The sequence below is a fragment of the Monodon monoceros genome, unplaced genomic scaffold (genome assembly GCF_005190385.1).
Source record: "Monodon monoceros isolate NGI ecotype Baffin Bay Population unplaced genomic scaffold, NGI_Narwhal_1 Super_Scaffold_20, whole genome shotgun sequence".
NCBI classification, from domain to species: Eukaryota; Metazoa; Chordata; class Mammalia; order Artiodactyla; family Monodontidae; genus Monodon; species Monodon monoceros.
In genome coordinates, this window is record NW_021703777.1 from 111,769,438 (window position 1) to 111,784,793 (window position 15,356).

Here is a 15,356-nt window from a genome sequence, read left to right on the forward strand (position 1 = left end):
GTTACAGTACTGCCATTTTAAAGCACTCTAGAATCGGAGTATCTTTAGATATATATGTTAAGAAAACTTAGAAAATTCTATCTTCATACTGTTCTTTGTGTAGCACAAAATTAAAATGAGCTAGAAAAAAAAAATTAAATCCGGTAAGGCATATTCATTTCAAGCTTTTATAGTTACTAGTGACACCATCTGATAAGACTCCAGACTTCCTTACTATTGCCAGTTGCTGCATATTTTATAGGGTAGTGTCTCAATTTGAATGATGGTGGGTTACCTGGTGTAAGCTGTTTCACCTCATACATGATTAAATTATCTTTCTTCCTATCTGTACAAAGACTATATTGAAAATACAAGAAGAATTTGGCACTAGGGAAATACATGTTAGTATTTGACAAGTGTGGAACAGTACAGGCAAATATCAATATGTGATGAGGTCATGATAGAATCTAAAAAAAAATGAGGAAGTTACCTGAATGTTAAGTGGACGGATGCCTAGCTCTTCTTTTGAAATGTCATTCAAACAGCCCTAATATCATTTAATTTTCAATTTTTACATTCATTTGGGCAAAACAAGTTGGTATCTAAGGAAATCAAGAAACCCCATTTCTTGCAGTTTTCTGAATCAAAAAATCTAACATGCAACAGTATTAGGAGTTCATATGTGAGTCAAGATGTAAACATATATTTCAATTTGCTTTTTCTGCTTTATGATATATTAGAAATAATGACATATTTTAAAATGTGTCAAACTATGAGAACAGGATAGCAGCTAGAGTCAAAATTAACTTAAAAAAACTATTGAAAATGCATAAAGAAAAAATATCAGAGACCTTTGAACACAGAAAGGATACAGGTCTATTCTAAGTCGGGGGGTGACACAAAATAATGTGAATTCCTAAATTGGAAGCTGGACAGGGAAAGAGGCTATGCTGGTCTTGGTGTGGTTCATGCCTTTTTGACTTCAGAGCAGAGTTGTGGAAGTTATGAACCAGAAAAAAAAATATGCGGAACTTTTCAACATTATTTAATCCAGTCCCCTTCCTTTAGGTAGATGAACTCCCAAGGCAATAAGAAAGAACTATATAGTCATTGATTCTCTTTTAAAGTACTCTAGAGGGGGAAATTCCAGGATATTCCCTCACATACCTTTTCCAGCTTTTATTAGACTCATAGGATGCTTGCATACAAATGAATCTAGAAACTACCAACCAGTTCAAAATGGTCTGCTAAATCTGGCACTGATATTTCTTTCAGTATATTGATGATAGAAAATTTTTTCTCTTCTACTTCCCTCAATACATCTACCACTGAATATCTTCCCATTTTTATCTCATTTTTTAGTTCTTATACATGTTGATAAGTTACCATTTCCCTTTTTCCTCTGACCTTATAATCATAGACTAAAACTAAATATATAATGCTGGTCTGTAATACGTAAAATTAAACCTACTTCATATTTTTATATTTTACAGTGAAAAAGATATACCCCACATCTAACTGGATAAGAACAGAATCACACTCTTAGCGTCAGATTAAAAGTAAGAGATTTCACGTTCCTACAAAATTTCTGTTTAGACAACTTCAATGACAAGGAATTGAATAGGACATGATGCAGCCCATACAATTTTCTGGCAGATTTACTCTATCTTTATATAATATTTATCCTTATATAATGCTGGCATTATACACTATTTTGTTTGAAAGTAATTTGGGGGCTTTTCATTATTTCCTGTTAAATTTCATCTTGCTAGATTTTGTCTATCACTCCAATTTGCTAAGTATAACTGGGTATTAACATTATCATCTGGTGTAATTACCGTCACTGCCAGCTTTGTGTCATGCTACCGATTATCGTTAGTCATCCATTCATTAACATACTGAAAACCAAAAAGTAAAAGGACAAAATTCTATGGATCATTTACAAATCAGAGGAGAAAATCACCACGCAGGAGAGGTGTTATAATATAGGATGTCTACAGTATTTTCATGATGTGAAAGTATAGATCATTATTGAAAAAATGAAATAAAGTTAGAATGGCCTTAAATCTTTAGAGTTTATGCTAACACTATGATCACTTATCCTACTTATAAGCCCTCACAGACATCAATTTTCCTAGGTGGTCAGAAGAGGTGGTCAGTCATCTTTCTCTATGATTTCATGGATGTTGAATGCTTTTTACTAAAATCATATTTCCCCAAGGAACTTTGATACCTAAATTAATACAATCATAGACCTCTCATTCAGGAATAGGCTCTGTTAGAATACAAATATTCTTTAGAGTTAGCATATTAATTAATTAATGTTGAAAACATACCTTCACATCAATTAATTTATAGATTTTTTTTCTTCAGCATGGTTTTGGTGAAAGAATAAGGAGATACTCTTTATTCTGACAAAGAATTAAGTGATGACTAGAGAAAAAGAATAGACCAGAGGAGAAGGCTGTGTATCAGTATTATTTTTTGTTTTCTTCTTTCCTCATTCTCTTCCTGCAGACTCCATCTTTGCCAGCCTTGCTGGAACCATATAACTTAAAATAATAATTAATCAAGCAGCCTCAATACTTCTTTTTTTCCACATCGGTGAAGTGACTATTGATCATAGCCCATCATCTGTGATGCCTCTCTATTCACAATAGGACACACGTACAAAAAATTCCAAGCTTACATTATCTTTACTTCATTCATCACTTCTGCCCCTCTTTCTGTGTTCCCCTTTTCATTTCACTTACTTCCAGTCTGCTCCCATCTTAAGTTCCTCATTAGGAACGATAGTTAATTTTATGTCTCAACTCAACTGGACCACAGGTTACTCAGATATTTGCTCAAACATTATTCTGGGTGTGCCTGTGAGGATGCTTTTGGATGAGATTAACAACAGAATTGATCAACTGAGTAAAGCAGATTGCCCTCCCTAATGTGGATGGGCCTCATCCAATCAGTTGAGGCCAAATAGAACAAAAAGTCTCACTCTCTTGTGAGTAAAAAGGAACTCCTCCTGCCTGATTGCCTTTGAACAAGATGGTTGCTTTTTGGGTTTTTTTTGTTGTTTTTTTTTTCCTGCCTTCAAACTTGAACTGAAACATTGGCTCTTCCTGGGTCTCAATCCTGCCAGCTTTTGGACTGGAACTATACCATTAGGTCTCCTGGTTCTCAAGCCATAGAACTTCTACTAGAACTACACTATCAGCTCTCTTGGGACTCTAGCTTGTTGACTATAGATTTTGAGACTTGTCAACCTCCATAAACACATAAGCAAATTCCTTATAATAAATCTCTTCTCCCACTCATCCTCTTGGTTCTGTTTCTCTGGAGAACCCTGACTAATACATCTGGTAACTTCTGCATATGCAGCTCTAGAACTAAGCCCTGTTTTGATCTGGGTTCTGTCAGATGCTGCTTGCAGCCTGTCTCCATAGAGAGCTGAGTAGCATCAACCTGGATTGCCTATGGCTATGCTGTTGATGTTTTGAGCAACATTATTCCTTACTCCCATATCTTTGTGGACCATTATTTGTCTGATCCAGGCTCATATCTCCATACATAGAACGTCCTATATTATCCACACTATTGACTACCTGTAGCATTGCTCTTTCTTCTGTGTCTATCTGGGTCTCTCTCATTTACTCATGGATCCTACTTTAAGATCACCATCAATTCACAATGATAAAGTAACTGCAGTTTGTGATTGGACTCTAGAAGTCTCCTGAAAACTCTCCTCTTCCACCGTTCTATTCCTCTGCAATTAAAATAAATCTGTGTGGCAATCGTAAGCTTTTTACGTGAGGTTAGTGTTATTTTGCTAGTTCACAACAAGTGCTAAAGATAGAAATGCCAAATAGTCTTTCATCTTATTTAAGGGACCAACTATTAGTCTCTGAATGATGTTTTATAAAGAGTACTGAATTCAAAATTTTAAAAACAGTTATAGGGCTTCCCTGGTGGCACAGTGGTTGAGAGTCCACCTGCCGATGCAGGGGACACGGGTTCGTGCCCCGGTCGGGGAGGATCCCACATGCCGCGGAGCGGCTGGGCCCGTGCGCCATGGCCGCTGAGCCTGCGCGTCCGGAGCCTGTGCTCCGCAACGGGAGAGGCCACAACAGTGAGAGGCCCGCGTACCGCAAAAAAACCAAAAAACAAAAAAACAGTTATAAATCCATCTCTTTAACGACAAGTAGTCAGATGGGCACCCAGGTAGTAAGTATCAGTAACAATCAGACCTGGGGAGCAAGAGGTTTAGGGGGGGCAATCATCAGTGTTCTGATGCTTATCTCTTCCCCTGAGTAGGTGACCAGAGCAGATTTGGGATTGGGAGTGTAGCTCCAGAGTGAAAACGGTATGAAGATGTGACCCTTGCCTCTATGGAGATCAAATTCTCAATTAATGAGGGAACGGTTAAAGAGAAAGATTTCCCACATTTCCTTGCATTAACATTCACATGCATACCTCAATTTCCAAAAAATATTTTTGTAACATTTTTGATTCTTTTAAGTCTCAATGAATTTGAATTATACACACAAAAAAGGAATATCCAAAAGGAATACTTTTGAGGAACACTGAAGACTGTCCAGTTCAACAAGCTTGTTTTACAGGAGAGCAAGCAAGCTCTGAGAAATAGAGTTTCTTGCTAAGATCATAGAGCATCCAATCTGTTCTCCAGTTTAGTGGTACCCCAACACAACAGACCGTTTTGTTTTGTTTTGTTTTTAATAGTTCTGCAGTTTGAGGAGGTTTGTTGATTACCCACACTCATGTGAGGCATTTTGGCCCCCCACTTCCCTATCCCTCCAATCCAATTTAAAAGTTTTCATCTTTACACAAGGTAGGTTTTTATTTAATTTCTTTAGGAATTAAAAACACCATATATAAATTATCTAAATAAGTTGTTTAAAACATACCTGGATCTTTGCCACAGACAACTGAGCTATAGTTTTGTTTAAAGCATGAATCATTTTCCCTGAGTATGAAAATTTCTTATACTAAACAAGGTGGACATAGCATGCAACTCACTATTTGATATTTTTTATTGGTGCAGTGGGATGTAAAAAAGGACATGCCTCTTTAAGGCCTCAGAAATGGAATCTTTATGGGAAAAAATTGAGAAAGCTGAAATAATCTCAACATTATCTAATGATATATTCCCACACTGCTATACTTTTCCACATATAACTGGAAATAAAATTGCAAAACTTTGAAAGATGAAAGGGCACAATTGAAAGGGACAAATTCTCTAGCTTTGATTCCAAATAAAATTAATGGAGATTTTAAAAACAGGCCTCAGATGACCCTAGTATGCAAAGATAATGCATAGCTATGTATTTTCAATGCAGTTTTGCATTGTGATCATTTTTAGAGACTGAAATGTATGTCTACTAATACCTTGAGCTAGAAGCAAATTCAACTTATAGACAAAATATGCACCACATTATTGTGAATGTTAATTTGTGGTTATAGAACTGTATATATGTCTTTACTACAATTCAAGTATAGGAGACAACATTGAGATATCTTACATTTAACTGTTATATTCAACATATGAATCTTAACAAATCTGTGTTTTTCTTTTTCTTTTTTTTTTTTTTTTTTTTTTGCGGTACGCGGACCTCTCACTGTTGTGGCCTCTCCCGTCACGGAGCACAGGCTCCGGACGCGCATGCTCAGCGGTCATGGCTCATGGGCCCAGCCACTCGGTGGCATGTGGTATCTTCCCGGACTGGGGCACGAACCCGTGTCCCCTGCATCGGCAGGCGGACTCTCAACCACTGCGCCACCAGGGAAGACCAATCTGTGTTTTTCTTGATTGACGATTATAAAGGGAATTGAATATTTGGAGATTTAGTCTAATTTTTCTCTAGTATTTACCAACTATTCTTGTGAGAGGGTTGACAATAGAAATAAAACGAAACATATATTTGAAAGTTCTGATGTTATGGTAAAAAGCATAAATAGAATACGTACTGGGTTTAGAAGGATTGTGAGGAAAAGTTCACCTCCTCTGATACTTTTATCCAATTCTTGGGGCCCTCCTGGATACTCTTTGTAGAAAATAGTGTGTGTGAACAACCCACAGGTCTGTCGAGGGAGGACCTGAGGAAAAAGAAAAAGCAGCACATCGACACGACTTAATTAAAAGCTCCATCACTGTGTCATGACTTCAGAGTCTGCGAATTTCATTCCTATTGGAGTTCCTTAACTGATAAAGCCAAAATCTTAACGTAATCAAGAGTTGATGTTGGTGTAATTATGCACATATTAAGAGACTTGCTAAATAAAAGCTATAGGACAGCAGTCCCCAACCTTTCTGGCACTAGGGATGGGTTTCATGGAAGACAATTTTTCCACAGATTGGGGTGCGGGGTGTTCAGGCAGTAACACGAACTATGGGGGGGATGGTTCAGGCAGTAATGTGAGCGATGGGGAGCCATGGGGAGTGACAGATGAAGCTTCACTTGCTCCCACCGCTCACCTCCTGCTGCGCAGCCCGGCTCCTAACAGGCCGTGGACCGGTACCGGTTTGCAGCCGCGGGGTTGGGGACCCCTGCTACAGGACATATAGGTTAAAGCATTTTCATTCATGCCTATAAATCTCACTCACCATCTGAGTTATGTTAAAGAAATGGTAAAAAATAAAAGTCTTCTTAGGGTTGGTTTAATTCAAATATAGAGATTCTCCAGGGTTGCATTTTTCATGGTATTAGACCATTACTCTCCTTGTTTCTGAAATACAGTTTTACATGGTCCTCAGGTTCTGGGATTCAAAACAATGAGTTTTCATCACCCTCGCCACCTTTACTTTGTTTTGTTTTTACTACTCTGAATTAAAATTTTAATCACAGTAGTAGTCAGATCATCTAATGATTGCTTCCTGCATATTCTGTGGTTAATTCTGTTGTACATCTGAATGTTCAGCAGAGAAAGCAAATAAGTAATTTTATTCCAAAACTTATTTTGAATAATAAACTATTTATAATCTAATGGAAAAATGCATCCAATTGCACAGAATAGCTATAATTTTATTTATTCTTTGCTTAATTTTCATAACAGTTTGTATTAAATTCAAGGTAAATGAATGTGTGTAGTATTGGTTTAAAGGAATGTTTTTATTTAATAATATAACAAATGGTCATGCTACTCAGTTAAGAAAACTGCTTTCACTTTGCTTTGCAATTATATCAGAGTAATACTTTTTATATCGCCTTGATTTCTATGGACACCATATACTATTATTTGCATTATCAATAGCTCCATTTAAATCCAAGGCTTCTTTACGTCTTCTAGTACCAATTTACAATAAAATATTAAAGTTTTATGGTTAAAGAATATTGAGTATTAGCTCTGGTTAACATATGTGCTATTACTTTTTCTTTGGTTTTGGATAATTATTAGATAGACAGACAGACAGGTAGATAATTCTAATAGCGATCTGAACAATGGAATGAAAAGATGTAAATACTTAAAGGAGGGAGAACGGTTTGTAAATGTTTCCTATGATCTTGGCAACTGATGATGAGAACATGACCTAAGGCACTGGACGTGGGGATGGAAGTTTTAAAATGAACTATTTTATCTCAAAGTAAAAAATAGGATTTTTTTCATTCCAATGAATAATTATAAATTCCCATCTAATATTCACTTGGTTTTATTCTCATTTATAGGAGCATGTCATTCTTACATCAGATTATTATTTTTTCAGTTAGTTTATCCGAAAAGAAAATATATACCTTTGTTTTCATAGTATGCAAGAAAAAGAACAATGAAAAATGCTATCTTAAGATTCTTGAGTGTCTGAAAGCCAAAATAAACTGAGTAGATAAATTTAGCTTTCAGATGCTATTTGTTGGATTCTGTCTGTTGATGGTGTAGTGACTTGAGAGGTGTTTAATAGACATGGAGAAACTCCCCAGAAGTATAAGTTCCCTAGACAAAACTTTAATCCAGAAACTGCAGTGGATGACCTATATGAAACCCATTTCCAATATTTTGAGCTTGCCTTGAATTTGCCTAAACTACCCCACAGATTAAGAAGCAAGTCTATGGGTAAGCAATGTTTTAATGTGTGACCACCATGGTAGGCAAGGGATTTATGATACTCATGTAAAAGATTTTTGAAGTTAGATTTTGTCTTCATACCACATGTAGATACTAAGAACCTTCAATACACACGGCAGTATGTGCTCACCATGATGCTATCGTGAACGAAGCCCTTTCGGTACCGTGCAGGTTTCAAATGTGGATACTCTTCAGTGCTGGTGGCCTGAATACCCCAGACCTTCTTCCAAGCTGCATACAGCTGAATATGAACTGGGTAGACCCCTGAGTGATGTGGTGCCACAGCATAGCCCATGTTGATAGGTATTCCATGTTCCTAAAAGAAAGCCAGAACAACGTCATATGGAGTGTGGTCAATTGAATTCAACTAAAATTGTTTCCACAAACATCTATGCTAAGGATGAGAAATATAAAAACTAATAGGGTAGAGTTTTATAATCCTATGATAGACATAGTAAATACTTTGGGCATGTGGTGTGTAGCTAAGATTAACTCTGAATTTTGAAAATAGAAGGTTTGGGGGGAAGATAGGAAGAAGATATGGCCCTTTCTCAGACAGATACAAAAAAAAAAAAAAGGTGCCACTTGAGTAAGCACCCAAATATGGAAGACAGAATAGCCCAATGTGGGGTGTGTGTGTGTGTGTGTGTGTGTGTGTGTGTGTGTGTGTGTGTCTATGATGTTGAAGACAACCAGAAAGGTAGGTATGAACCATAATGTGATAAGCTTTTACTGTTGACCTAAGGGATTGGGATTTATTCTATTTGAATAGGATAGACAGGAAGCTCTGTGAGCATGGAGGGCCATGATCTGCTCTATGTCTTGGGAAGAAGGATATAGTCAAAACATGTTAAGATGAACTAGAAGTGGGGAAGAAATGAATCAAGGCTGTGCATTAGGAAGCTATTACAAGGGCGCAGATTAGAGGGCACATGAGTACCCAAACTTGATTGTTGGTGGTCGGATTAAAAGCCTGGGGATAAATGCCATACGAGATTCAGTGGTTTTGGATACTGACGGTAAAGGAAAAGTGAAGATTGGTTTTGGGTCTTAGCAGCTCAATTTATTTTTATAAAGCCTACTGTTTAGTATGAGATGCTTACCTTGGGTAGACAGTCAACTCTAAAGGAAAAGAGGTATAAATTTAAAACAAGAATATGAAAAAAATTGTCGAAGAATGGTATTATATTGTGAAGTACACGATACAGATCTGCAGTCTTCTAATTTCTGCTTCTTTATAGTTCTCCCTTTAAATGCTTATCTGCTTTATAAAGATGCCTTATAGGATTGAATCTCATCAATTGAGGCTATAAATGACAATATACAGTAATACATGAAGGTTGACTGAATCAATAAACAGAACACAAAAGTGTTGACTTGACAATTGCTATTTATATTTTCTATTACATGACACACAGCATAGGAAAAGAATTCAGTTTGGCATAATAAGCAAGTAGTGAATGGGTCACATATCTACAATACCTAAGTCATACGCCACGTTCAGTTCAGAAGATGGGCCCTAAATATTTTGCAAGTTTCCTTCATTCTTCCTTTTATGGAATGACCCTCATTGTATGGCCAAATTCACCTCTCTTTCACTAGGAGTATGTGTTTTCTAACATCTATTACAATAAATGACTGTAGAAAGACTGAATTATGAAATCAATGCTGTAAAGTGATCTGGAGTCTTTGGCTAGGTATTGCGGAAAATTCATTTCTTTGTGTGTGCAGAGGAAAAATACTTCTTCCAGGAGCCTGTATTTTCAATATAACGCAAAGTTGGAAAAGTCCAGTAACAAAACTACTAGGAAACTACCAGAGGGAGCAGGCAACTACTGTTACCCTGACACTCACTGGGAAGCATGTACTGGAAAAAGCCTTAGATCTCTGGTTAGTTCCATGTTGCCCAGTGAATTGTCACAAAGTGTTCTGAGGATGAGTATCGCAGAGTAGCCAAGATGTGGATGCACTGGGTATGAGATACAGATGAACTTTCTCATGAGAGAAATCTAAGGTCAAGGGTGTTCAAACCTTTCTGTCTGGTAAATAGATTGTGTGACTGTTGCTTAGAGAAGTAGTTCTGATTTACAAAAAGGGGGAAGACAATCCGTTATACTCTTATTACTCTTTCAAGCGATTCATACCGAGGTTTCATAACTGTCTTGTCCCATGACTAGAAGAATAACAAAATCATCGGGGTATGAATCCTAATAGCCTTCACCAATCATTTTGTTAGTGCCCATTTTTTATCACTGTTTAATATTTTATTTCAAATTTTGGGCCCAGAACACTAGATAAGTGTGCGAATCTTCCAGAAGCAAAGAGATAAAAAATAAAATGAGAGAATTGAAATATTAAACAGCTGTATCTCTTCAGGAAAAAAAGACATTTCACTTTTGACAGGTAGTAAAATGAACTGTAGAACTTTCATGAAGAAACCAGAAGGTAAAAAGCAATTGATTTGGTGAGTAGGAAGGAAGTAAGAAGATTTTATTATATTTATTGATTTCTGGGGGCTTAATGTTCTACTGCTTATAAGGTCATCTTATCACACTGACAACTGGAGCTCAATCAAAACAGTAAATCACACTAGATAATTATGAGTTTATATTTTTTCAATCTAAACGATAACACAAAATGAAAAGTAATTCCCTAGTCAAACTCTTTTTCTGTTATCAAGGGGCTTTCTATAGAAACCTTCATTCTTTACTGTCCAGAGCTTAAAACACCCTTCACAGTGACTTGGTAAACTAAAAAGTGAGCTAAACATATATTTACACAAGATCACAAAAATTGCAAAATTTGAAAGACTTTCTAATGTGAATATAGGAAGCATTTGAGACTACAAAATTAGACATGCAAATGACAGAGTAAACTAATTCAAACATGGCTTTTATTATTTATTAAAACAATGTCTTTGAAAAGATCTAGGAGTTCTATGATATCATAATATGAGATGGCACCACAAATATTTATGGGAAGCTTAACTTGATCATTCCTATTTACATGAAATTCCCAGTTGATTGGAAAATGAGATAATGTGGTAACTTACAGACTATATAAAAATAGGGTCATCATTTTTCAAAAACTAGAAAATATATTTAGCACCAAACATCTAACGTAATGGAAATGATCTCATTTAATTTTTCTTTAATCATTCTTACTGATCCTATCTGCTTGCAATTGCTTAGTACCTGATAGTTATGAAGTGTTTTTACATTAATGTCTAACATTATCCTCATAGTTACCCTGTGAGGTGGCCTGGGTTATCCAATGTGGAAACTGAGGCTCAGAGAAAGCAAATGACTTACTCATGTTCACAAATGTCAGAGCTAGAATTATACCCAAGTCCTCTAAATTCACTGCTTTTGCCTTTCTACTAGGTTGCTACTACTGTGACCCTCTCTCCCTGCTCCAAGTTAATGACTAGAAGCACTTTACTGACAAAAGGGAATTGATTTTAATATATGGCTCTGAATTGGAACTCCTACCACTCTATTTTTACTTGGGGGGGGGTTATAAAGCAAAATTATACATTTCCCAAACTCTGCCGCTATCATTTTTGATGCAAACAAGTTTCAGCCAATTAGAAGTACTTAGGATAGATGTCAGAAGGAAGTAGGTGGGCAGAGGCTAAAGTCTGGCAGCTCCTGGCTCCTGTTGCTGGTACGTAAGATCTTTTCTGAAGCAGTATTTGGTGCCCATTTGCAGGGCAGCGGTGAAAACTTATTGCTTCTGTCAGAGCTCCAGTGGCAGCTTTAAAAGCAGTGGCCCCACTAGGGAACCAGTTCTGTCTGGCTCTGCAAAGTCCCAGAAGAGTACAGCCTAGAATCTGCCCCATCAGCCCTTCCAAAGTTTTTGGAAGCACTTAAATCGCTGAATAAAAACTCCCTTTCAAAAAGTTCCAAATGGCTTCTGCGTCTATCATGGAAATCTGACTGAAACAAGTGGTCTTTCCCCTTTCTAATAAGTATAAAAGGTTTAAGAGGTTCAGGTGAGATGTCAGTGGTTGGAAACTAGGAAAACTAGAAGAAGAGTTTGCTAAAGCACTGCCCAGCATTTCTCCAAGAAAACTCATTGATACATGCGAAACACCTATTTGTCTACCTAGATACTATCATGTTATACATACGACTGTTAAATCCTATGTTGATCAATGACTAGTGTATAGAGAAAATAACTAGGAGACTAGTCTGTTTAAATAATAAAAGTCACAGGTGAACCCCATGGTGAAATCATGTTATAACAAAAGTAGGGGAACGGATTGCACTGAAAGAACATTGCTCTAATGGATTAATTCTGATGACTTGCAAGCACCTTTGCGCCAGCACGTAAAGCAATACCCCTTCATAGGATAAACACGTCCTAATATACGGGCAAAAAGAACTGCAGGCATCATATGCAGAGGTGGAAAGAACAACCTGTAATCAGTCATTGGTAGATACTCTTTAGAAGACCTGGCACACCATAGAAAACCAGAGAAGAAAAGGAGAAAACTAGGAGTTGGGAGGATTGGACTCATGGACATATAAGAGATATTTCCTACAGCTACCACAAATAGCTGGACAGTAACCTGAATAACGGTTGGAGGTCGTGATACAGAGAGGAGAAAGAGCCAGACAAATGGCAGTTTTCCCTATTATTATGACCTTCTGTTTACACTCCAGGAGACATGGCTTGTGAAACCAGACCTAATACATTTAGGATGGTTTAATAGTCCCAGTGTTAGCACCATGACTGGCACATTGTTGGTGTTGAATAAATATTTTTTAAAGGAAATAGCAAATAAAATTTTTTATTAAATTCATCATAGAAATTTAATAAATGAATAGAAAAGAAAAATAAATAAAATGATGATTGCATAAATGAATGTACTTGTAGTAAAGAGATAGTTCATTGAACAGTAACTTTTTTTTTTTTTTTTTTTTTTTTTTGTGGTACGTGGGCCTCTCACTGCTGTGGCCTCTCCCGTTGCGGAGCAACAGGCTCCGGACGCACAGGCCCAGCGGCCATGGCTCACGGGCCTAGCCGCTCCGCGGCATGTGGGATCTTCTCAGACCGGGGCACAAACCCGTGTCCCCTGCATCGGCAGGCAGACTCTCAACCACTGCGCCACCAGGGGAGCCTGAACAGTAACTTTTTGAACTTAAAGTATTGATTTGTCTTCCTAAATATACAACTTCTAGGGAGTGACACTGGTGCTAAAGGAAACAGATCTCATTATCTAATTTTCCTTTTAATAAGGACAATGTGGAATCACTTGTCAACTTTGAGAATGATCCTAGGATCATTGATTTTGCACAGTGTTTTGGGAACTGAAATTGTCTTCTGTTTTCATAAGTGATAAAAGCAATGACTGTGTGACCCTGGAAATTGGCTGGGTCAGTCCTTACACTGTTTGGACTGAAGCCTAGTAAATGGTGACAAATCTCTGGAGAGCTCTGTGTTACAAATGGATTTTTCTTTTGAAATAGGAATAGCACAGCAATAGTATTGCTTCTATAGTGTGAACTTTGCAATTCTAAGTAGAGCTATTTTGGGCAACTGAGACACATCCCTTTAATATTCTTGACCCTGCTGAAGGTCTACTTAGCTGCTTGAAAAGAACTAACACAAAGACTAAGCAAGTCTTCATTCAATGTGGTTGATTAAGCATTTTCATTGCTAACTTTTGGTACCCAGAAGTCCCACTTCATTGACAATCATTCAATATATATTTATTATGTATAATAACGTACTAGGAGCCATTTGTTGCAGAGGATACAGCAGTGAACAAACAGACAGAAATTCCTGCCATAGGGAAGCTTATATTTTAGTGGGGTGAGACCAAGATTACACAAAACAAGTAGGTAAATTGTATATTATATTAGAAGGGCTAAGAGCTACTGGGAAAAATAAAGCAGAGAAAAGGAGAGGAATGAAGGGGTATGGGTTGCAATATTAAATAGATTATTCATGGAGAAGGTAATATTTTGAAACAAGGTCTAAAGTTGTAAGAGATTAAGTCATACAGATAACTTGGAGAAGATCATTCCAGGCAGAAGGACAGTACATACATTGTTGTGAGTTGAAAGAACCTCAGTTATTTTTGAGGAAGAATAAGAATTCAGTCGCTTTTGGAGCAGCGTTAGCAAAGGGGGAGAGTAGCAAGAGATGATGTCAAGAGGTGGCACTGCTGCAAGTAGCCTTGTCAGTTATTTACTGAACAACTCCAGGGGGCACCATTCACATCGACTATGCTTTTACAGAGGTTGTCTGATGCAGTGTCACTGACAAGAAGGAATGGGTGCAGAGCATTTAAGTCCTTAATGTGCCACAATAAGGATGTTGGTATTTACCTTGAATGAGATGAGAAGCTACTGGAAAGTTTTGAGCAGATAGATGATCTAGACTATCATTAAAAAAAAAAAAAATTCTTCTGGCTTCTATGTTGACAGCTGACTGAAAGGAAGTAAGGAGGAAAGTAGGAGCCAGTTACTAGGTTTTGGTAACAATTTAAGTGAGAGATAATGATAGCTTGGACCAGGGTGGGGACAATGTAACTGGTGAAAAGTGATTTTATTCTGGATATATTGTGAAGGGGGAGCCACAGAATTTGATGATAGATTGAATATGCAACATGAGACAAGGTGCTCAATTAGAAGGATAGAATTTCCATCAAATGAGTCTGGAAAGTTTAAAAATTAAACAGGTTGGGCTTCCCTGGTGGCGCAGTGGTTGAGAGTCCGCCTGCCGATGCAGCGGACACGGGTTTGTGCCCCGGTCCGGGAGGATCCCGCGTGCCGCGGAGAGGCTAGGCCCATGAGCCATGGCCACTGAGCCTGCGCATCCGGAGCCTGTGCTCCGCAACGGGGAAAAAAAAAAAACCAAAAAATTAAACAGGTTTGGGGGAGAAAGGACATATGTTTGAGATTAGACATTCAATTGGATATCTAATGTCTTCCCATTCAATTGGGAAGTCAAATAAATAAGTTTAGCATTTAGAGGAGCAAGTTCAGCTGGAGAGCTCAAGATATCAATTTTATTTAAAGTCATAAAACTCATAAAGATCACCAACAGAATGAATGTGTAAACAGAGAGAAGAGGAAGGCTAAGTCTTTGGGACAGATTAACATCAAGAAGGCAGAGAGGAGAGAAGAAATCCAGAAAATACACTCAGAAAGAGTATTGCAAGTGAGATGGGAGGAATACCAGGAATTTCCAGGGAGAACTAAGAATTGCCCATTGGGTTTAACACTGGATGCCCTTTAATGAACTGGAAAAGAGAAGATCTGGTGGAGTGGTGAAGGGCAGGAAAATCAGAGCGG

General features: G+C 37.5%; 1 protein-coding gene across 2 annotated transcripts in view; it reads right to left on the minus strand.

Annotated features, from left to right (window-relative positions):
* The window catches only part of LOC114902827 (bifunctional heparan sulfate N-deacetylase/N-sulfotransferase 4), a 280,430-nt gene that overhangs the window by 98,918 nt on the left and 166,156 nt on the right, over nt 1–15,356 (minus strand). For both annotated transcript variants that reach the window (XM_029235475.1, XM_029235476.1), the window contains 2 exons: nt 8,180–8,365; nt 5,959–6,087 (listed from right to left, as the gene is read on the minus strand). In XM_029235475.1, coding sequence (XP_029091308.1) covers nt 5,959–6,087; nt 8,180–8,365 — 315 coding nt within the window. The remainder of the gene's footprint in view (nt 1–5,958; nt 6,088–8,179; nt 8,366–15,356) is intronic.